This window comes from Mustela lutreola, chromosome 1 (assembly GCF_030435805.1).
Source record: "Mustela lutreola isolate mMusLut2 chromosome 1, mMusLut2.pri, whole genome shotgun sequence".
NCBI classification, from domain to species: Eukaryota; Metazoa; Chordata; class Mammalia; order Carnivora; family Mustelidae; genus Mustela; species Mustela lutreola.
The window spans coordinates 52,588,823-52,613,682 of NC_081290.1; the positions used below are offsets into that span (position 1 = coordinate 52,588,823).

Consider the following 24,860-nt stretch of genomic DNA (forward strand, 5'->3'; position numbering starts at 1 on the left):
CAGAAACCACCAAATACTTACAGTAACTGTAAGGAAAACAGTCCTTCGAATAAACTTTTTGGGAGTTCTGTGATTTTATTTCCATAGAGAACACTGAAAAAACATGATTTAAATGAAAAAAATTAGATATCAAGCCAGCATAACAAATTGATCTATCACATATGTATCCAGGCATACAGGAGGTTAGTAAGCACTCCATACATCATAAAAGCTACAGCTGAGTAAACAAACTTCAATTTGCAAATGCATTTTTTTCTGATTATAGATCATATATACGCTCATAGCAGAAAGTTTAAAAATCACTAAAAACCAGGGGCGCTTGGGTCACTCAGTCAGTTAAGCGTCCAACTCTTGATTTTAGCTCAGCTCATGACCTCAGGGGCATAAGATCGAGCCCTGGGTTGGGCTCTGCACTCAGTGGGGAGTCTGCTTAAGATTCCCTGTCTCCCCCTCCCTCTGCTCCTCCCCACGTCCACGTTCTCTCTCTAAAATAACTAAATCTTTTAAGAAAGAAAGCACTAAAAAATATTTAAAAATAACAAAAATGAACACAATTCATAATTTTATTGTTCTTTCTTAGAAGTGTCCACTGTTCAATTGCCATGTTTTGCCACACACACACACACACGGTTCATACATAATGAGGGCATATTACAGTAACAAAAGAGAACACTAGGTGTGGAATTCATTGCTCACTAAAGGAATGGTTTTAGGCTTATCATACTGGTAAAAGGTGAAAGGACTCTAGATAAAGGTAAGGTTTCTGCTACATAATGTGTATGCCTGGGAAATATAAGATCTGTAATGTAAGAAGATGATCACTAATATTATAGAAATATTTTTGAAATGTACTTTTCCCCAAAAATATGAACAGGAATTCATCCTCATGGTACCCACCTCTGATCAGCCACTAAGGGTAGCCACCAAGGGCAAGGACATGGCTTAGTGCCTTCAGTACCCCTGGCACCTAGCTCTGATTTGAGAATGCAGTGACACTGTAACATTGGATTGATGAGTGATCACTGTTGGATGAGTGAGATGAAGAAATAAATTATCAAGGGGACAAATTATGGAATAATTAACAAACTGGGTGAAATGAATAGCAGTGTCTTGGCTCATCATATTGGCTATTAACAATAAGCTTGAAATGATGCCTATCTACTTTTAACGCCCCAAAGGAGGGAACTACAATTATGAAAAGATAGAAATTATAGTCCTTAGGGGGATAATACGGCAATATATATCAAATTTATAAATATATAAATTATATTTATATAAGTATAAATATATATCAAATTTTTTAAAAATTATACTTAGTTTCACTCTTAGGTGCTTAAGAAAATAATCAGAGACAGACAATATTTTATGCACTAAATGTTAGTCCTGATATAATGTATAACAATGAAAAGATAGACACAAATAAAATGTCTCCAAATTCCAAAAAAGATATTAGTTAAAGGCATATTTCACACTGAAAAAAATCATATTTTGAAGAGTATTTAACAACATGAAAGTGTTGATGTTATAACGTTAAATTTGAAAAAAATAATAAAGTAGTATATTATAGTGTTGTCTTAACTTTGTTTAGAAAAATATATACAGAAAAAGCAGAAAATCTCTGGATGGCAGGCAATATGATATTCAGAGTTGATTTTAATTTGCATCTATATATTTTTCTTTATTTTTTATATTGTCTGTAATGATCTTATTTCTTCTAAATATGAGAAAAATAATTTTTTGGAAAGGACATGAAGGATGTCATAATATATAAAGGAAAAAGTTGAAATAAGAATCTGAATAATATGTTTGGCAGCAGTACATGATTTTTGTTTGGAAAGGGAGAAAATAACAATACAAGAGAAATGAATATGAGTGAGGGAAAAGCTGTTGTTTCCTTTTAAGATGTCAGTGAGAGGTGGGATGTATTACAATATAGGAAAGAAATCCTCACGTGAATAAACAAATGAAGCTGGACACTATATTGTATAAGGAGACATTCCATTTGTATAGATCCCAGAGGTATAGTTACATAGTATAACAAAAAATTCACTTGTGCAGAATACAGACGCTTTGAAAAAGGAAAATCAATTAAAGAAGAAACCATTTTAAGAAATCAAAGAATAAAAGCAAATTCCGTATTGTCAGGGTCAAAGAGGTAAGGGAATTAAAAAAGGATAAGCAACAATAATTGTATTATTTAAGGTCAGGAATAAGAGAAAAGAAGCCTTTTGGAAACACACATGAGCAGATCAAGGCAGCCATTTTTCAGGATATTCAATGCAATACCATTCAACTGATTAATTTAACAATAGATATCATATACTTATTATGTGCCAGCATATACTTATTATGTGCCAGCAGCTTTACTAGGTTCTAAGCTTGGTGTCCAATTAAGCTGAATCCAACTGTTACTTGTTGAATGATCATTTGCCCGTGCCACCAGACTAATAAAAGTGAGGTGAATGAAGTATTATTTCAAAGAGCAACCCAAAATAGCAATTTTGAAAACCTAAGGAGTTTTATATTTTGAGCCCACTAAAATGCAAAAAGGAAGTAGGATGCGTAGAAATTGTGGAGGGCCCATAAAAGAATTAAGGAGCAAGTTTGAAACTAGAAATAAACTATAAGAAAAAATGTGGAAAGAACACAAATACATAGTAACATGCTACTAAATGATGAATGAATCAACCAAGAAATCAAAGAAGAAATAAAAAAAATACATGGAGACAAATGAAAATGAAAACTTGAGGTCCAAAATCTTCAGGTCAGAGCAAAAGCTATACTAAGAGGGAAGTTTATAGCAATGCAGGTCTTCCTCAAAAAGCAAGGGAAAATCTCAAATGAATAATCTAACCTAACACCAAAAAGAGCTAGAAAAAGAAAAAAAAAAAAAAACAAGTAAAACTCTAAACCAAAGAAAGAAGGAATAAAGGAATAAAGATTAGAGGAGAAAAAATGAAATAGAAACTAAACAATTATAGAACAGATCAATGAAATAAAGAGTTCCTTCTTGGAAAATCTATAAAATTGATAAACCTTTAGTGAAACTTATCAGAGGAAAAAAGAGAGAGACAGAGGACTCAAACAAAATCAGAAACAGAAAAGAAATAAGAACTGATATCACAGAAATAAAAAGGATTATAAGAAAATAAGATGTAAAACTATATACCAATAAATTGGAAAACTTGGAAGAAATGAATAAATTCCTAGAAATATACAACCTCCCAAATGGAATCAGGAAGAAATAGAGAATTTGAACAGACCGATTACCAGCAATTAAATTGAATCAGAAATTAAAAAAACAAAAAACAAAAAACAAACCAAAAAATAACAATAACAAAAACTCCCAACAAACAAGTCCACAACCAGTTGGGTTCACAGGTATATTCCACCAAACATTTAAGGAAGTGTTAATACCTATCCTTCTCAAACTATTTTAAAAAATAGAAGAGGGAGGGAAATTTCCAGATTTGTTCTGAAGTCAGCATTACCCTGATACCAAAACAAGATAAAGACAGTAAAAAAAAAAGAGAGCTACAAGACAATACCTCTGATAAACATGGATGCAAAAATCCTCAACAAAATGTTAGCAAACTGAATCTACTAAAAAAAATCATTCACCAAGATCAAGTGGGATTTATCATTGGGATGCAAAGATGGCTCAATATTTGCATAACAATCAGCATGATACATCACATCAACAAAAGAAAGGGTAAAAACCATATGGCCATTTCAAGAGATGCAGAAAAAAGCAACTGACAAATTACAACATCCATTCATGATGAAAACCCTCAACAAAGTTGGTTTAGAGGGAGCACACCTCAACATAATAAAGGCTAACCAAGAAAAACCCACAGCTAACTTCATTTTCAATGGTGAAAAACTGAGATCCTTTCCCGTAAGGTCAGGAGTAAGATAAGGATGTCCATTCTCACCACTTTCATTCAGCGTAGTACTGAAAGCCCTAAACCATAGTAATCAGAAAAGAGAAAGAAATAAAAGGTATTCAAATTGGTAAGGAAAAAGTAAAATTTTCACTGTTTTCAGATGACATGATATCATATATAAAAAAACCGTAAAGATACCACCAAAAAACCATTAAAACTGAGAAATGAATTCCATAAGGTTGCAGGATACAAAATCAATATACAGATATCTGTTGGTTCCTACACGCTAAATAATGAAGTAGAAGAAAGAGAAATTAAGAAAACAATCCTATGTGCAATTGCTGCAAAGAGAATAAAATATCTAGGAAAAACTTAACTGAAGAGGTGAAAACCTGTACTCTGAAAACTACAAAACACTGATGAAAGAAACTGAAGACAACATAAATGAAAAGATAGTCTATGCTCATGAATTAAAGAGTAAATATTGTGAAAATGGCCATGTTACCCCAAGCAATCTACAGATTTAATGTGATCCTTACTATCAAAAAACCAACAGCATTTTTCACAGAACTAGAACAGATAATCTTAAAATGTGTTTGGAACCACAAAAGACCCCAAATAGCGAAGAAATCTTGAAAAGGAAGAAGAAAACTGGAGGTATCATAATCCCAGATTTCAAGCTAGACTACAAAGCTACAGTAATCAAAACAGTATGGTACCAGCACAAAAACAGACACACAGATAGACGGAACAGAATAAAGAGCGCAGAAACAAACCCACGATTATATGATCCATTCATCTTTTACAAAGGAGAAAAGAATATGCAAAGAGAAAAAGAGAGTCTCTTCGGCAAATGATACTGGAAAATCTGGACAGCTACATGCCAAAGAATGAAATTGGACCACTCTCTTACACCATACACAAAAATAAACTCAAAATGGATAAAGGACCTAAATGTGAGACCCGAAACCATAAAATTACAATTACTCTGACAACAGTTACAGCAACATTTTTCTAGGTATGTCTCCTGAGGCAAGGGAAACAAGAGCAAATATAAGCTATTGGGACTATATAAAAATAAAATGTTTCCTTTATCAACAAAACTAAAAGCAACTTACTGGATGGGAGAAGATATTTGCAAATGACATATCAGATAATGGGCTAGTATCCAAAATATAAAACAAAACAAAAAACAAACAACAAACCAAACCAAACAACCAAAAATCAAAACAAAACAAACAAAAAACCCTATACAATTCAACACCAAAAACCCCCAAATAATCCAGTTAAAAAATGGACTGAAGACAGGAACAGACATTTCTCCAAGAAGATGTACAGATGGCCAAGAGACACATGAAAAGATGCTCAACATCACTCATCACAGTGAAATGCAAATTAAAACCACAATAAAATATCACCTCATACCTATTAGAATGGCTAGGATTAAAAAGACAAGAAACAACAAATACTGACAAAGGATGTGGAGAAAAAAGAACTCTTATGAACTGTTCCTGGGAATGCAAAATGATGTAGCCACTGTGAAAAACAGTATGGAGTTTTCTCAAGAAGTTAAAAATAGAACTACCATATGATCCAATATTCTACTACTGGTTATTTACCCAAAGAACACGAAGACACTAATTCAAAATGATATATGTGCCCCGATGGTTATTAGCATTATTTACAATAGCCCTGCTATGGATGGAAGCAGCACAGGTGTTCATCGGTAAAGGAATGGATAAAGAAGAGATGGTTATACGTGCAATGGAATACTTCTCAGCTATTACAAAGAACGAAATCTTGCCATTTGCAATAACACGGATGGATCTAGAGAGTATAATGCTAAGTGAGATAAACCAGTCAGAGAAACACAGATATCATGTGATTTCACTGATACATGGAATTTATGAAACAAAACAAATGAACAAATAGAGGCAAACCGAAGAAGAGACTCTTAACTACAGACAGCAAACTGAGAGTTACCAGAGAGGAGGTGGGTGGAGGAATGGGGGGATATGTAAAGGCATCAAAAGCATACTTATGATGAGCACCGAGTAGTGGACAGAACTGTGGAATCACTGTATTATTAACAACTGTATTGTTAGCTATACTGGAATTAAAATTTAAAAAATAAAAAGGAAAAAAAAGGATTAAGAGGCAAATAATTTAATAGGTTGTTCATTTGGGACTTTTGCTTTAAAGCTTGGGCTCGAATAGCTTGAAGGGAGGTCAAGTTAGGAGGTGTTTCTTATTTACCATGTGAAACTATTATTTTCCCAACAAATCATTGTTTTCTTTAGGATCATATTAAAAAAAATAGATGTTTGTTGTTCATGAGACAATTGGAGTACTGTCAATCATAAAAATATTATAGTAAATATTAAATGTGATGGGAATGAGATTTCTGTACAAAAAGGTATAGAAATACTAGAGCTGGTATAGTTTTCGTACACACAGTGAGATCAAAATGGTAACAAGGAAAAAGGAGTGAGAAATATAAAAAATCCAAAGACCAGAACAGAGAAGCTGGATGAGAGTCAAAAAAATTGGGCCAAAATCCATAAAAACGGGGAAAAGACATGTCATCACATAAAGATATAAAGTGCAAGAAGGCCAGTGAGTATTTGGGCTACATTCCTATGAGGCAAAGAAAATCTTAAAAGAAATTGAAAGATGAAAATGAATTTAGCTGAGAAGAAAATAAATACCTAAGGGATATGGATAATATCATCCAACTACCAACAGTGACAAATTGGGTAGCTTTTCTTAGACATAAGTTATATTCAGCATACTGTATACAGTGTACAAGTGTACTGATCAAGAATTATTTTATAGCCCATTGGGCCAATAGGGAAATCTTAAGCAGCTCTTATACCTGATACCAGAAGGAAGGCTAAGAATTCCTTTTTTTCCTTTAAAGTTTTTTTTCCTCCTTCTAAGTTTATTTTATTTATTTATTTTTTAAAAGATTTTATTTATTTAGCAGAGAGAGACACACTGAGAGAGGGAACACAAGAAGGGAGAGAGGGAGAAGCAGGCTTCCTGCCTGGCGGAGAGCCCAATGTAGGATTTGATCTCAGGACCCTGGGATCATGGTCTGAGCCAAAGGCAGACGTTTAACAGACTGAGCCACCCAGACACCCCAAGGCTAAGAATTCTAAGTCAAGTTTCATCCCTGCAAGTTTCAATGTTAAAACAGTGGAGATACCAACAGCTGGTGGCCCATCTTTGAATTCTCCTTTGCTGTTGAAAACTGGCAAAAGACAAATCTACTACTAAGAGAAAAAAAAATTCAAAACAGAAACCTATAAGAAGGTTATCATGAAAAGGTGTTACGGGCAGACTTCATTATTCAAACAAATGTCAGAAAGCTATACTTACAACATTGAAAACAATGTATATCTGAGAAATAAAACACTAAGCAATTTTAAAGAGAATATGATAAAGAGAAAAAAAGAGGTTGTTACATTTTCACTGAAAACTAGTAGTTAAAATGTAAGGTACTTAGCAGTTAACACCATTTAAGAAAAGACTGCATGGATTGTTAATACAGCAATCAAATTAAAATACAGCCATCTTTCCTTGTAGACCTCAGCAGAATTTGGGAGCTAGTTAGTGAAAAGAGAAATTATAATAAACACTACAACGGTTTCCAAGGGGTTAATGAAAGAAAAGACAAAAACTATGTGTTGAAGATCTTGGACATAAACATTTTCTGGGATAATCAAAATTGAGAAATGCACAAATTTACTTAGGAGAAGAGTTTGTCAAAGCCCTTTCTTTTGTTTCTGGAATGTTTCCTCAGTGCTTTAACAAGGCCAGTAGGGGACTCATCTTATCCCTATTTTAGAAATGAGATAACTGAGGCACAAGGAAATTAGTAACAATGTCATCCATGTGCCTAGTAAAGTGAGTTGGCATTTGAACACAACCCAATTAGTGTCCTAAAGGCTATCTTGCTTAGCCTTATTACAAAATTATGTTTCTAATCAGTCAGTGGAAAACAATAAAAGATGTTTGATGTTTACAATGCCTAATATACTAATATATTGAATCCCTAATAAATTGTTATTAAATATTATAGAAATACTGTTGATGTCACAGTAAGGGCAATAAAAAGCACCGAGGATAAAAGCATCCAATAGGTCCACATATTCTGAATGACATTTTCTCATTAATATGTAATAAATTAAGTGAATAATAAAATATATTAGCATATCAATAATATAACAATATACAGTAATAATATGTAATAAAATGAATTTTAATGTTACTAAAAATAAACAAATGTTAATGCAATTATTTAATAGGAGAGGCCTTTATTTATGTAAGTAATCTGTACACCCAAAGTTGGGCTTGAACTCACGATCCTGAGATCAAGAGTCACATGCTCTACCGACGGAACCAGCCAGGCACACTTACTATTCTAAGGTAATTTAGTAACAATTTAAAATAGTCCTTTTTATTTAATAAAATGCATTAGAAGTATTTGGCATCATATCACCTTTAATTATTGTTGTTTCTTTAGCAAATGCAGGGACTAAATTAAACTGGGTATGTATGTATGAGAGTGCAGTTCCAGAAAGACACTGAGAGAAACCTTTACATGCAAACACCTGATTTTAAAAAGGAGAGTGTTGCCAATTTGCATGGCTATCGCAGTTATCCAGACCCCCCACCCCAAGTCACTCCACTTCTTTCGAAAGATGGAGATGGCTCACTATTACATTATGCTCTCCAACCCTACTCTTTTCCTGCAAACCTATAATCTATCTGTCAACATCTTTGTCCTTTTGTCCTCGCGGTCATGTCTTAGATCTTGCCTCTAGCAACAACTGCAACCTCTGCATAATTTCAGTTTCAACCTTCTGCCTCCCTGCAGTCACATTTTTCTTGCACTTTCTTAAAACATGCAGGACACTCTTGTCTTGGGGCCTTAGTAGCTAGCTGTTCTCTCTGTCTTGAATGTTCTTTCTCCATGGATCTGCAGAGCTCACTCCTACAACTGGAGTCCTCAGGTCTTTTCCCAGTATCACCTTCTTAGAAGGCCTTTGCTGACAATCTTGTTTGAAATTTCAGCTCTCTTCCCACTGGCATTCCTCTTCCTTCTGCTTGCTTTATTTTCCTTCACAGATTTTTTTTTTTTTTTTTTTTTTTTTTTTTAGGTTCCACCCCCAGCGTGCATCCCAGTGTAGAACTTGAACTCAGGATGCTGAGATAATGACCTGAGCTCAGATCAAGATTTGGACGCTTAACCAAGTAGCCACCCAGGTGCTGCTCCACAGCATTTTAAAATAATCAGATATAATATATCTTCTGACTATGTATAGTTTATCATTGGTAATCTCCATGAGGGGGGGGGATTTCTGTATTTTGTTCACTCATGCATCCCCAGAGCCCTGAGTAGGGCTAGGACAAACAGGGTCCCAACTCAACTCTGTGGGATGTACAATTTTGCTGAAATGAAGAGAAAGGCTATTGCAAGGCTGGAGAGTTGTACACTTTATGAAGGGGTAAATAAATTAATCTTTGGAAGGTCAATTCAAAAGGTGAACACAATCAGGAAAATGATACCAGCTGTAGCACATGGACTCTCCCTCATATAGCTGTTTGATGCTCTTCATGTAACATCTGTTTTCTGATGTTACACGGCTGTATGTGGGTATCCCACTTCTGAAAAACAGTTCCTACTCTTCGGCATACTACTAGGTTTCAAACTAGAAATTCCCCAGTGACTTAATGCTCTGACTAAAAGTCAGTTCTATAAGGAAAGATAATGCTTTGTTACAGCTTTCTGAAAAAAAACTGTGAACGTGAAGCTCTGGTCATGAAAATTAAGATTTCATTTCAGCAGGCATGTTCTTCTACATGTGTTATTTCTCTTCCTATTTGCTCTGAGTCTATTATATTTATATGGGTAGGCATGTAATAATTTATAATAGTCATTAGTTGTAACCATGTGTTTATTTATAAATATAATATTAAATAACACATTACATAATAGAGTGTAATATGTAATAGAATAAAACACATAACAGTAGTTAATAAATATGTGTTATTATAGATATTAAATATAATCTATAATATAATATAGAAACAAGAAATTATATGTTTTATTTATTACTTATTTTATCTTATCATATCTTTTTATCATACAACCAGAAAGAGTCTATTAAGATTAAGGCAATAGCTTAATAGTAAACTGTAAACAAACAGATCTATGTAAGAATTCTCCAACCATTTCTCTCTCTTTTAACATTTACTGGCTTTCTTTGAGGCACAGATACTTGAAGGACCAGGCATTGGAACAGTGACTAGACTTGTGTTCTGTTCTTTTGTGTGGCTGGAATGTGGTCTGTATTTACTTTGGACAATATTACTGTCCAGACAATTTGAGTAATTTAATGGAGTTTTACATTAAACTTTGTTATTGTAGAATCTGCCAGCCCATCCTAAGAGCGGTTTGCACTCTACATTTTCTGCCAACAATTCTTCCACTGATCTTGGACTTCCTCTAGTTAAATCAGCATCAACAAGAGAGGTGCCTGGGTAGCTCAATTAAGCTTCCACCTCTTGATTTTTGGGGTTGTGAGATCAAGTCCCCCGTGGGGCCCCATGCTCAGCGAGGAGTCTACTTGAGATCTTCCCTCTTTCCCACTCCCTTCCCCCATTCTCTCTCTCTCTCAACAAACAAACAAACAAACAAACATCAACAGCAAACAGAAATAGACCTAAGCAGATACTTCAGGTGAAAGGTGAAGTGATAGATTTTCTTTCTTTCTTCAGAGGAAACTAGTTTTCTGAGCAGACCAGCATAGCAACCTCAAGAGCCCCATGCCCAGATGACTGCTACTACGCCCCAGGTGTTTATCTGAGCCTCACGCATGCGTCTGGCAGAACTCGGAATTCTGCCATCCTTTCCCACGAGGAGAACCCTTCTCCGAACCCACACTCTTAGACAAATACACGCCATCCTCCATGTTCAAACTCTAAAGTTAAAATCTGAAAGAAAGTTTACCTTACTTGGTGGCCTTCTGAAGATTTTTTACTAATTTGAAAAAATAACAGCCTTTATCCATTTATTTGACACTTTCATTTATGTAGTTATCTGCCTGAAAATCCTTTTGAGATTAAAAAGCTGTCATACTTTGTTATCTTTGTTCTTTGAGAGGTAAAGCTGGTCCTTTCAGGGAAGTCTTAAGGAGAGGAAGCAGGAGTCGAAGAAGCCCCTCACTGGGCATCTTCAACTGTTCTCTGTAAGACTTCACTGGACATCATTCCAAAGGGGACTTTGTCCCTAGAGAGTGGCTACTGGCTTAAGGAATATAAATACAACAATGACCAGAGTGCTCCAAAATAAACATTTCCCCTTTATTTCAGAACCAGAAAAATTACCAATAATATCAATGTACAATAATAAAGAGGCTCTTACCCTAGCTCTCTAAATAGCAAAACTATGAAATCCTAACATATACACCTTCAAAAATGGGCTGGTTTTAGTGACGGGTGGCAGTCTTCCACAAAAATGATGAAATTCATTAAAATCGATAGTAATTAATATTATTAATAGTTCATAAGAAAAAGTAAAGACAATTTTTCTTAAATTCGGATTTTTAAAGAAATGGAGCCATTATTAGTTGTGTATTCTGCTTTCCTTCTGTGATGTGGTCAATACTTACAGGGAATTCAGAGAGCGTAGTCCTTGGAAAGCATCTGGTGCTAGTTCAGAGATCTGATTATTGCTCAGGTCACTAAGATTAGAAATAGGGTTAGGTTAAATGAAATAGAATGTCAGGGAGGATTTATAGCAGGAGAAAGCTATTTACTGCCTTTACATGTCGATTTTGCACCTATCAATACATGTATAAAATTTGCAACATGAAACATCTGAAGCATCTTAAATTAAAAAAAAAGTCAGACTTTTAAATCAATTATTGGCTCTTTGCTAAAATCATTATAAGAGATGCCATGTCCTATTTTTGAAAATAGAATATCTAAGGTTTGACTGCATACTATACTGATCACGTACATTCACATGGGTGTGAATCATTATGTTAAATTTCAGATAACTTAAAAATATCACATGGTTTAGATTTTAACATTATAGTATTATACAACGAGCAATGAGATAGTCACATCACTTAATATTTAAGCTGTCAAACACTCAAATATTCATACGCAAGTAAATGCCTGCATGGTCATGACCTGTATAATTTTTAAAATTACATATATTCCATAATATTATTCACTCACATTCTTCTAAGCTTTTTATATGGTGAGAAAGCTCCAGGAGGGATGACCTTGATTGAGTTCTGTTCCAAACGTCTGCAATGAAAAAATTCAATTTTTAAAAGGAAACGTGAGCTCTCAGGGATGTTTAATTCAAGCCCAGGATTCATGTCAAGAAGCAAAGTTGATAAGTTGATACTCTTCATGAGCAATTCCTTTTTCTTCCCCCCTCAAAAATGACTACTAAAATTAATAATGCCATGCCCTAAATGTGGAGCAAGATTGGGAATAAAAACAAGGCAATTATATAATGAATAAAAACCTCCTGATTTTTAGACATTACAGGAACATTAATCTTTAAGTCTGGACTTTCTATAAAAAAGAAAGCACCTATAAGAAACTAACTTCGGAGTACATTTTAATAACCTTTATATCAGAAAGAGAAATATGTAGTAACACTGAATAGATGTACAAAATGTTTAAGAGATAATTATAACTCTTTCACAAAAGAAATTACTGTTGGAATATTAAATTTTATAAACCTTTTATTTCCTCCACAGAAAACATATTATAGGTTCAAAAAAGCTGTTATAGTCAGAAAATTAATTTTGCAGCTTCTTATGAGGCAAATCTTAAATTCCCAAACCATTAAGTATCGTAAGTATTTTCAGTAAGACTGGCTGGACTCTAAATACTTCGTATGAAAACCACTATAGCAAAGTGTATTTAAATACAAGTGTTTTTATCATGCACTGAAATCAGAGTTGCCAATAATTCTACCCTCTGGTTCTGTTATCGAGAAATATACAATTTTTCCCACTTAGTGGGAAACACCTTTCATTAAGTGTTTTGGTAAGTATTTTATCCATCAAACAATGTTGCCTCCCAGCTTCATTTCTATCCATGTGAACATAGTAATAAATGTTTCCATCCCCTTCTCCTCTTCTCTTTGTATCCCAGAGGCTGACTCTAGGGAACCATCTATCCCAGGCTCACTTTGGCATTGGTGGGATTTGGCCAATGAGAGGCACTAGAGACTTCCGGAAGGGAGGTTGAGCCAAGAAGCCAGGATATCCTCCCCTGCTCTGCATCAGGGGATGTTCCCAGCAGGGATCCCCAGATCTCCTTCTTAAGTTTAGCTCCTGCTGGGGCCACCTCCTAATTTTGTACACCATCCTTTTCTTCTTAGGTTTTTATAGTCCCAGAGGGAGAGGCCCCTTTCTGTTCTGTGTATCATTTTCACAACTGCTGAGTTCATTCCTTATATTAAATCCCTCTGTTAAAATACATGGTAAGAGCTTCACTTTCCTGCATGGATTAAAATCCACACACACACACACACACACACACACAATATAGACAGGTATATATATTTATATTGGCATTTTTATATATTTATGCATAAATACAATAACTACATATATGTATATTGATGATACTGTGTCATATACATTGGTTCATTTTTACTGAATATTAGTAATACTTGAACATGTAACTATTACCAACACTTAATGAGCTGCAAATCAAAACAAAGAAAATACCCCACCCCTGGGGATAAAAATATATGTTTCATTTATTCTTCTTCTACCCACTTAAGCCTCCATGTTGCATCACCACGCTATGAAGTGTGTAAACCTGGTGATTCACAGACCTGTACCCCTGGGGATAAAAATATATGTTTATAAAAAATAAAAAATTAAAAAAAAAAAGAAATAATAAATTGAGTTACATGACAATTAAAAAAAAAATAGAAGACATCCAGATGGCGAACAGACACATGAAAAAGTGCTCCATATCACTCGGCATCAAGGAAATACAAATCAAAACCACAATGAGATATCACCTCACACCAGTCAGAATGGCTAAAATCAACAAGTCAGGAAATGACAGATGCTGGCGAGGATGCGGAGAAAGGGGAACCCTCCTACACTGTTGGTGGGAATGCAAGCTGGTGCAGCCACTCTGGAAAACAGCATGGAGGTTCCTCAAAATGTTGAAAATAGAACTGCCCTATGACCCAGCAATTGCACTATTGGGTATTTACCCTAAAGATACAAATGTAGTGATCCAAAGGGGTACATGCACCCGAATGTTTATAGCAGCAATGTCCACAATAGCCAAACTATGGAAAGAACCTAGATGTCCATCAACAGATGAATGGATCAAGAAGATGTGGTATATATACACAATGGAATACTATGCAGCCATCAAAAGAAATGAAATCTTGCCATTTGCAACAACATGGATGGAACTAGAGCGTATCATGCTTAGCGAAATAAGTCAAGCAGAGAAAGACAACTATCATATGATCTCCCTGATATGAGGAAGTGGTGATACAACATGGAGGCTTAAGTGGGTAGAAGAAGAATAAATGAAACAAGATGGGATTGGGAGGGAGACAAACCATAAGTGACTCTTAATCTCACAAAACAAACTGAGGGTTGCTGGGGGGAGGGGGTTTGGGAGAAGGGGGTGGGATTATGGACATTGGGGAGGGTATGTGATTTGGTGAGTGCTGTGAAGTGTGTAAACCTGGTGATTCACAGACCTGTACCCCTGGGGATAAAAATATATGTTTATAAAAATAAAAAATTAAAAAAAAATTAAAAAAAATATGTTTATAAAAAATAAAAAATTAAAAAAATTCCTGGATTAAAAATTCCTATATGAGTGGATAAATTAAAGGTAAAATTCTATAATGTTAATTCTTTTATGATCAGAAGTTGCAAAACATCTTTTCATTTTATGTTATATTCTTTCCTGTTCATTAGGAAGGAAATGGTGGCCATTATAGGCAAGAATGCTTTAAAATGATACTATCCTCTTATCAATTCTTAAAAATCAGAAATTTTAAAAATATCCAGGGAACCAAGAGAATTGTGATTAGTGTTGGAAAATTTGGGGTAATTACATGTGCAAAGTATTCCTCGCCAACCTACTGTGGTTGGAGTTACAGGCTACATAAGGGTTTTGTTTGTTTGTTCTTTTGTGTTTTGTTTTCTTTTTCTGAAGCTATTTTTTAAATTCTATTTACCTAAAGCTTCTCTTTTTTGGCACTGTAAATAATTAGAATTAGACCAATCCAATATGCAGAAAAAATGTTAATTATATTGTTGACACAAATAAGCATATAAAAAAAAAAAAAAAAAAACTGTCACTATTTAAAAAAAAAAAAAGAAAAAAGAAAAAAGAAAATACCCCAGATGGTTAAATAGAAATGCATACATTTTGGTCTTATCCAATTCCAAAGTCCTCCTCACAGTGCCAGGCTTTCTTCAACAGGCTCGGGTTTCATCTTGACCGCCTTATCTCTATATGCAATGGGTTTCCTCGACAATATTGCTCCTGAACTCATTGTAGCACTTAACATTGCAAACAATACTTCTTCCAAGGATCACTGTATGCCTCTGGTTCTCTACTTTTCTTTTTTTCTTGATTTCTGGATTTGTTTTCTAATCCTCTAAATCCTGTTATTCCCCAGGTTACTATCCCTTCCTCTCTGATACAAAAGGTAAACTCTTTTCTCTATTATCAGCATCACTGGTTATGATTCTCCTCCTTCAAAAAGCAGAAATTATTTTGTTCACACTCAAGATAAATTCAAGTTTATTTACAAAATATGTGAGGAAGAAAATACAAACTGCTCATAGTGTACCAGTCAGATCAGTCTTTTAGGGGCCTTTTTGGTATGCACATTTATTTTATCTCATTAAAGTCTTCCTGCATAAAGAATTCAGATTGTACACTTTATGTCAAATATGGCATCCTACATATTTTCCTAATATCATTAAATATTTTGGAAGATGCTATTTTTAATGTCTTTATAATATCTCATTATCAAAATGGACCACATTCCTTAACCATTCCTTATTATTAGCCCATTTATGTTAGTAGTAATTTTACATTATTATGAATTGTATTGTTTAGTTATTTTAAGATGACTGAAGCATGGCCTCCTCTTAAAGCCCGCCTTGATTTTCTCAGGTGTGGTTACTTGTATCTTTCTCTATATACTCAAGGGCATCCTCTTCTCTGTGTCTCTGCTCTGTCTCACTGTATTCTAGTCATTTTTCACATATCCTTTCTCCTCCAGGTTCATTGGCTCCTAGGGGGCAGATCTGCCCCAGAAGAAAAGAAATAAATTGTATGAAGAAAATATGGATTTGGCATCTTGATTATTTATCTAGGTCTCGAGAAAGGGTACTTTCTTCAAAAGCTCTAAATATAACAAAGGGCATTTAAATCATTTCACTGTTACATTATTGATTAGTATGTTATAAATTGATGGTTTAGAGACACTTTTTTTTTTTTTTTGCTGAGATCCATTCTTAGAGTTAGATCTTAAGAAGTTTAAAATGTAATCAATGAAAGTACTGTGAAGGCAAGCTATAGACACAACACTATTAATGAGGGCTTTCTTCAAATCCAGAGCAATGAAACATCATTTCATTCTATTAAAGATTTGCTCAAAATAATATAAAGCTATGATGAGAAAAAATTAAAATTCTTAGTGCCTAGTAGATTTCTTTCAATGAAACACTAATGCAAAACTAGTTTATATGATCACTTTTCATAAATATCATTTCAAGTTCCTGAGAACAGAAAACTGGTATTTATTCATTTATTCACTCTCTGTATTCTACCTATGCAAAATACACTATATGAATGGAATTCATCGGTGATCAGAAGCAAACATGTTTATACCCTCATGGACGTTTTACTGATAAAGTGTCTAATTTTACAGTTACAGTTCTGATTAATTTGTTCAATAAAAAGTTCTTAAAATTAATATATTCAGCATTGAAATATCAATAACATTAATTCACAAATGTGGCCAAACTAATTCTGTCATCTAAATGAAGAATTTTGTTAGAAATTTTTAAACTCAGTTATTACTTTAAACTCTCTGAATCCAGAACACTTAAAATAATCACTAATTGTTCTAATGGCACTCAAATACATTTAAGTAAAACAACTAAATTTATGTGTCTAATCTACAGTTCATGTTATTGATAAATATTCCTAGTCAAGTAGACAAATGATATGTAAGTGAAGGTATATACTTTTTAGAAAATGCATGCAAAGAAAGTTATAAAACAAGGACAACTCATGACCAAATAGTGTCAAATTTTTACATAAAAATAATAATTCCAACATAATATAGTGATGTTGCACATATCAGTCATTCTTGCAATATACCATGACTTAACCTTCACATTAAAACTATTTCTTTTTTTTTTTTTTAAAGATTTTTTATTTATTTATTTGACAGAGAGAGACCACAAGTAGGCAGAGAGGCAGGCAGAGAGAGAGGAGGAGGCAGGCTCCCCGCAGAGCAGAGAGCCCGATATGGGGCTCGATCCCAGGACCCTGAGATCATGACCTGAGCCGAAGGCAGAGGCTTTAACCCACTGAGCCACCCAGGTGCCCTAAAACTATTTCATTTACAACATATGCAACAGAAAGCTGAACAATCACATGTAAAATGGATTTGCTTGCTTTTCTTTATCTATTTGCTTACAACCTTTGTTCAAAAAAAAAAAAAAAAAGGATTTGAAACAGAGCTTATATGGTTATTTACACTGACTCAGCAGCTAATTGGTTTTTATGGCATTCTACCAGCAGTCCATTAAGGCAAAGCATAATTGCTTCCTTCATTCAAACATATTCTCAAGCAAGAAAATATTCTACCACTGACAGATGTCAACCAATAAATTTTAAAATGTTTCAAAATGTCCATTTCCTCCTCTTTACTGGGCAAACAATAAACTAATGTCTACTTCCTTTAAATTCAGATGTCTAGGACCATACTTTTCATTATAAGAACTTTAGGATATATTTTTGAAAACTACAAGCGACACACATCTCAAATGGTCTTCATACTCCTACAGAAAAGACGGGAAGATATTTCCACAAGATTATAAAATATAAGGAAGAAATATATTAGAGCATTTGGGTGAAGGTTAAAAAAAGAAAATGAGATGTACATTTTCTATCTTTCCTATCCTCTAATCTTTTATTTTAATAGCATAAAATCTGCTGAATTTTATAGAGTGCAAATTTGAATCCATTGTTCCATGAAGAATCTAATTAGAACATTCTAGGGTTACAAAAACAGATAGTGTCATCACTAAGATATATTGGCATGCTGTGGGTAAAATCCACCATAATTAAGAGCCTTCCAAATGTTAGTCCTTCATAAAAATAAGATTCAATATTTTGAGTTTCAAAGTAAAAATATATTTAAAAAACTGAATAAGGGAGGGAGAATGCTCCATTAACCACATACTATATGGAAATCTTTTTCATGTAAAAGTAGCCAGAACCTTTTCCTCCACAGAATGTAATGTGAACAATTCCAAAACATTTTATCATTCTAGATGTGTGTGTGTCTGTGTGTGTGTGTGTCTGTGTGTGCGTGTCTGTGTCTGTGTGTGTGTAGTTTATACAAAAGCAAACTACTGTTACCTTTGCATCAAAATCACAAGGAACTTTTAGTTAGAAGTCCAATTAGATAAGAAATGGAAGCCATTTTCTAACTACCCTATCCAAAATTTCAGAGGTACAATATGTTTAGCCAATAAAAACCTTTCTCCTCACTCACATGCATCTTTTTCTCTTATTCTTTAATTACTGCTTTAAAAAAAATAATAAATCATGCATGTCTTCACACTTACAGGGTTCCTAGGGAATGAACTGCAGCCAATATATACCACTTTCGGGTGCCTATTTTAAAGATTGTAGAAAATGGAAAATTATCAAGAAATCTCTCTGCTCTCATACTATATAGACTCTTAGAACATGGAAATGATGTACCAGTACATCTGAGCTCTGTGACATAAAATACTCTACAATGGTTATCAGCGAGCAGATATTACATCAGTAGAGTATACAACACAGTCCAACCTGGGAATTAAAAACTCCAACTAGTTCTGAAGCCATTTACAAGACAGTAAACAATATTAGTTTATTTTAAAAGACACTTCCAGCTCACTAGTTTTCAATTCTCAGGAATTATTTTCAATATTTTTCAAACTAAATTATGTTGACAAACCATACAAAATAGCATCCACATGCCAAAGCTAAAATAGCTCTCTCCAAGAGGTATTATGTTTTGTATATGTGTATGCATAAAGACAAAAAGGTATGGTTTAGTGATTAAAAATAAAAAGGTATGGTTAAGTGATTAAAAGTACGAGATTTACAACCACTGATAAACTCTGTATCCTTTGCAAAAATTAATTTGCTTCTTTGTCTCAGTTTCTCTTTCCAAAAAATGAGGAAAATAAAACCTACTATAAAACATGTTTTTGTAAAAATTATGAGATGGAGAAAAAAAAATGGTTTTTTTTCTTGCTTAAAAAGGGGGAAAGAATAAACATATGGGGATATACATGTGTATATATGTAATCACACATAATAAGCAGCATCATATAATAAAACATCTACAATATGCTAGTTTCACACACACAGATTATATAGAGAAATAAATCTGATACATTATTTAAAATAAATATATGTGATTCCAAAACACAGTTTTAAACAAATTAGCAGTACAGATTTGCAGATAACCCAGCAATTATATATTAAACACGTACACACATACATCATTCACATGAAGGCTGAAAAAATACATAAAATGTAGTAATTTCCATGATTGACATGATTAAAATATATAACATTGTCTCAAATTTGGAAACTGTCTTAGGAACTCAAAAAGGTTTTACTACATCAGTGAAGTATGAGTTTGGATTGATTGTATCTGTAACATACAGCCCAGATGTTGATTATACATGGCAATAAAACTGACAGTTCTTTGCATTTTCCCCATCTGCTTTTAACATAAATGGCAAAAACAGCTGCCAGAGAATAGAACATAGATTTAATGGGGTGTGTTTGTGTGTGGGAAGGGGGTTGTGGAATGACCCTAGCTTCTGAATCTTAGACTGCTCAGTGTAGCCAAAGAGTCTCATCATAGGTAACATTAATCCAACATTTGAAAAGGAGGAAGCAGCTATATTCCATTGACATTAGGGATTCTCTTGCCTAGTACATAATAATTCTAAAGTAAATACTTTATATTTATGAATTATTACTACTAGTTTTAGCAGTAAATGTATGCCCTGAAATCTTTCATATGTCTATATAAAATGACGGAAGATATTTTAGACTGAAATACTTTCCAAGTTTAATAAATAGCTTCAGCAGCTGAGTGAATATTTGCCTCTGGAGGGACATATTATGCATATAGAAATATGCAAATGTGCATACTTCTGCCTTAGGATTGTGTCCATACTGAGTATCAGCCATCCCTGTCTTAGGTGACTTGTTCCTGAATATTGTCCATTTCTGTAATCTTATTTTATTTTATTTTTTTGTGATGTCATTCTAGGGTACATGCCCCTTAGGGTAAATCCAGCTGATGTTTTCATGGTAGAAATAACTCTTCTTCCATTTGGCCTTTCAGTGTTTAAAGCAAGACACAAATGTGTGTGTGTGCAAGGGTGATTGTTCTTCCTGAATTCATATTCACGTGGTGAACTAAATGAATGTTAACATTTTAATTTGTGTACTCATATGCATATACATTCAAATGCAAAGATACAGTCAAAATGCACAATCACATGCTTTAGATTTACGGGGGGGAAATGGGCTTACGTATAAGGCTCACTGATTTCAGGGGAACAGAGTATAGATTCATAATGTCAATAATAGCAAGATTTCATATATAATTTTTCTTTAGCAATTCAAGAAAGAAAAGTAGATAATTGTTCTGCTGCTTTGTTTTTCATTATTGATGAAAATCTTTTGGACACTAACTTTGAGTCAGGCACTGAGCTAAGTTGCCCATTTGGTAATAATTTTAGTTTTATAAACGTTATGCAAATTGTCTTTCCACATTACTTTTTTAACAGTATTACTCAATGAGTAGATAGCTATTGACCTTCTTCCTCTGCACCGATTTATTGTCCAAATTATCCATCATCTTTTTCCTCAAATTTAGGTAGCATTGTGGCCACTAGTAGTATTTGAACTGCATGAATTCTCAATTTAATCTTTCCAGGTGATTATAGAACCATAAATCTATGACTTAATCCCTAAAAAACACATGCTGGTGATTTGTCTGTTAATAAGGAACGTTTTAACCATGCACCAGCTGTCTTCATTTTTATGTTAAAATCTACACACGTCTTATTTGACCTCTGATGGATCTCCATTTACTTTTCTGTAGAAGCTTTAAGTGGATCGACCCATTCTTGGGATCTCCTTCCATTCCTATCTGCTGCTATGCTCACCTTTACCACACCCTAAGGACTGTTGCTATCACTTCCTTAGTGTACTCCGTCCCTCCAAAGCATTTTCCACCCCATGTTAGGGTAATTTTTCTAACTAACAGATCACATCATGCTACTAATACACTCCAAATGCTTCCTTTCATACTACTGTTGCTAGGAGAGGTGATTCTTCAACATCAGGCTCCCACTTTATGTCCTAGCAACCAAAAACTGCTTTAATTTCTCAAACATATACCACATCTAACATTTCTGGGACTTTGCCCATGCTTTTTTCTCTGTCTTTAGTGACCCCAGTTTCTCTGCCTGCCAGACACATTCTCATACCTGGAGATGCCTTTATTCTCCCACACAAATCAAGGTATGCGTTTCTCTGTATTCTCTGTGTGTGTATTTTATTACTTATCACATAGCTTTCAGATTTTCTCTTTGTGTGGTTTTAATTCTCTATACTGTAAACATATTGAAGGCTGGGAATGTGTCCTTTCATCCATAATGTCTGAGGCGGAATAGGCACTCAAAAATATTTGTTGAGTATGCAGTGCATGAAAATACATGCTATTTTCCCACATGTTCTTCTTCTCTTGCATAATACTCATCAGACTCCTTGGATTTTTTAAAAGAGAAACCAGTTAGAGTTTCTTTCTTGCCTTCCCACCTTAATCTCCACTCTGGTCATTTCAGTATTTCTTTCTTGCCCATCTGTTTTTAATTTGGTCATACTTCTTTTCACTTCTTAACTAATGTTATAGAATTTTGATTGAGTCTTCTATGTCTTTCTCCTAGGCAAGCCATTATAGCTTTTTGCTTTAATGATCATACATCTCAACAAAAAATCACATAAAGTATGTGCGTATATATACACCTAACATATGTTACATATATAGCTCTTTGGGGAAGTTAGGCACAAATAAAAAAGAAGTAAGAAAATAAATTCAAAAGACAACCAACATAATGGGAGAAACTATTTGCAATACATATATTTGATATATTTGGTAAGTCATTAATATCCAAACGAAATAAAGAATTAATAAAACTCCGTAGCAAAAAAAAAAAAAAAATCCAATTTAAAATGGGAAAAGGTCTTTAAATAGACATTTTTCCAAAGAAGACATGCAAATGGCGAATACATACATGAAAAGGTACTCAAAATTGCTAGTCTTCAAGGAAATGCAAATCAAAACCACAATAAGATATCACCCCAGAACTTTAGGCTGGCTATTATCAAAAAGACAAGAGATATCAAATGTTGGCAAAGATGTAGAGAAAAGAAAATCTTTGTGCATTGTTGGTGGGAATGTATATTGGTACAGCCCCTTTGGAAAACAGTATGGAAGTTCTTAAAAAAATTAAAAACAGAACTACCACATGACCTAGTAATTTCACTCTTGGGTGTATATTTGAAGAAAATGAAATGAGTATCTTGAAGAGATGTGTGTACCTCATGTTCATTGTAGCTTTATGCACAGTGGCCAACACAGAGGAACAACTTAAATGTCCTCTAACTGATGAATGGATAAGGAAAATGTGATATAAATATATGTGTGGGTGATATTTATATATACACACATATATACATATATATAATTCACACACATACGCACATTATTCAGCCATAAAAAGAAAATCCCGTCATTTGCAACAACACGGCAAACCTAGAGGGTATTATGCTAAATGAAATAAGTTAGAGAAAGACAAATATTGCATGCTATCAATTGTATGTGGAAGCTTGGAAAAAAATGCTGATTTCATTGAAACAGAGAATAGAATGGGTTGTCAGGGGCTGTGGAGATGGGGAAAGGGGAAGATGTAGTCAAAGGCTATACATGTTCAGTTATAAAGGGAGTAAGTTCTGAGGACCTAATATGCAGCATGGTGATTATAACTAATAACACAACACTGAGAGTAGATCTTAAGTATTCTCACCATATACACACAAAAGAGTTAACTGTGTTAACTATTTGAGGTGACGGACATATTAATTATCTTGTTCTTGACAATTGCTCCACAATATACACATTTATCAAGTCATCACATTGTACACTTTTGATATATACAATTGTATTTGTCAGTAATTCCTCAATAAAATTGGGGAGGGGAGGAAAGAAGCTGGGAGAAATAGTAATAATTTTCTTATCATGAACACATATTCTTAAAAACTGTGTATATAATGGATAGATGTAGCTTTTTAAAGATAATTATTTTAGTATTTCATTAATAGCAATTAAAGGTTTTCAAGATACACATATGAAATTGAAAATTCTGCCAAAATAAGTATGAGAACACTCTAATATTAGTGAACTCAATAATGGCTTACAGAACTACAAGTAGAGCTGAATCTATAAATCTATTTTACATAATTTATCTTCACTATTTTGCTGGGGAACCATTTGAGCTGCTGTAGGCATCACACTAAGCATGGCTACTGATAACGAAGAAAATGAGATGTTTGTTCTGACAGAACATGATAGAGATCTTTGTTTGGTATACTGAACAATGAATTAACTCTACATTCTGTAGGAAGGTGAATTAGGATGTCTTCTTCTGGGTGCTTACTTCATGATGGGATGGTAATATGAAAACTGAAGAAAATACCACGCAAAAACCCGAGGAAATAAAAATAAGGATGACCAACATTTGCAGGAACAATTTCTTTTATATCAAATGACTACGTATCTTATAAAATATATCAGAAATCCTACCATTTTGTTTTTCTAATCGTTAACTATGTTAGCACATAATCAGAACTGAATTATTGATTTATGTATATATTTTAATGATAGCTTTATTTTGATGATGAAATTATTTACTGACATTTCTAGATGAAAATTCTATTACTTGGTAGAAGAAAACTAGTTTTTTAAAATGAGATTTGGGGAACATATACCAAATTTCTGCTATTGGAAGAATCTCAGAACCAAAGAGATAAATGTACTTCGAATTATCTTCATCAAAGTAGGTATGTAGAGGAATAGATCCGTATTTGAAATTAGGTTTGTGTAAAAACACATAATTATTTTCTACATTACAAAAGTATAAAAGTTTTCCACTAAACTTTAGAGACTATATAGCTCCCTACATTCTGTGTCAGTAGGTCTGAAGCAAGCTTCTTTATAATAAAAAAGGTCTTAACCACAATGCAAGATGATTTTTTTTTAAGGTACTAGGTCATAAATGTTTCTACTAGACATACACTAGGAGAATGCTGTCACATCAGTTAGCCTGCAAAGCACAAAACTGTAAATATATACAATTTAAAGCCAACAGTCATCCTATATGCTAGCTAATTCTGTTAGTGGGTCTGAAGTAAGAAAAACACAGGGATGTGTAAAACAGCAAAATGCAAATGAGTGCTTCAGTCATTAACAACTGCCCTAGTAAAACTATCAACTAAAGTAGAACTGCTTGAATTTTCACTCTTATAATACTTTCTTAACTCTATTTTCTCTTG

At 33.8% G+C, this 24,860-nt stretch overlaps 1 protein-coding gene across 2 annotated transcripts in view; it reads right to left on the minus strand.

The window, feature by feature from the left end:
* The window catches only part of SLIT2 (slit guidance ligand 2), a 358,593-nt gene that overhangs the window by 86,793 nt on the left and 246,940 nt on the right, over nucleotides 1–24,860 (minus strand). For both annotated transcript variants that reach the window (XM_059164789.1, XM_059164780.1), the window contains exons 10-12: nucleotides 12,141–12,212; nucleotides 11,567–11,638; nucleotides 22–93 (exon numbers count right to left, since the gene is read on the minus strand). In XM_059164789.1, the coding sequence (XP_059020772.1) occupies nucleotides 22–93; nucleotides 11,567–11,638; nucleotides 12,141–12,212 (216 nt within the window). The remainder of the gene's footprint in view (nucleotides 1–21; nucleotides 94–11,566; nucleotides 11,639–12,140; nucleotides 12,213–24,860) is intronic.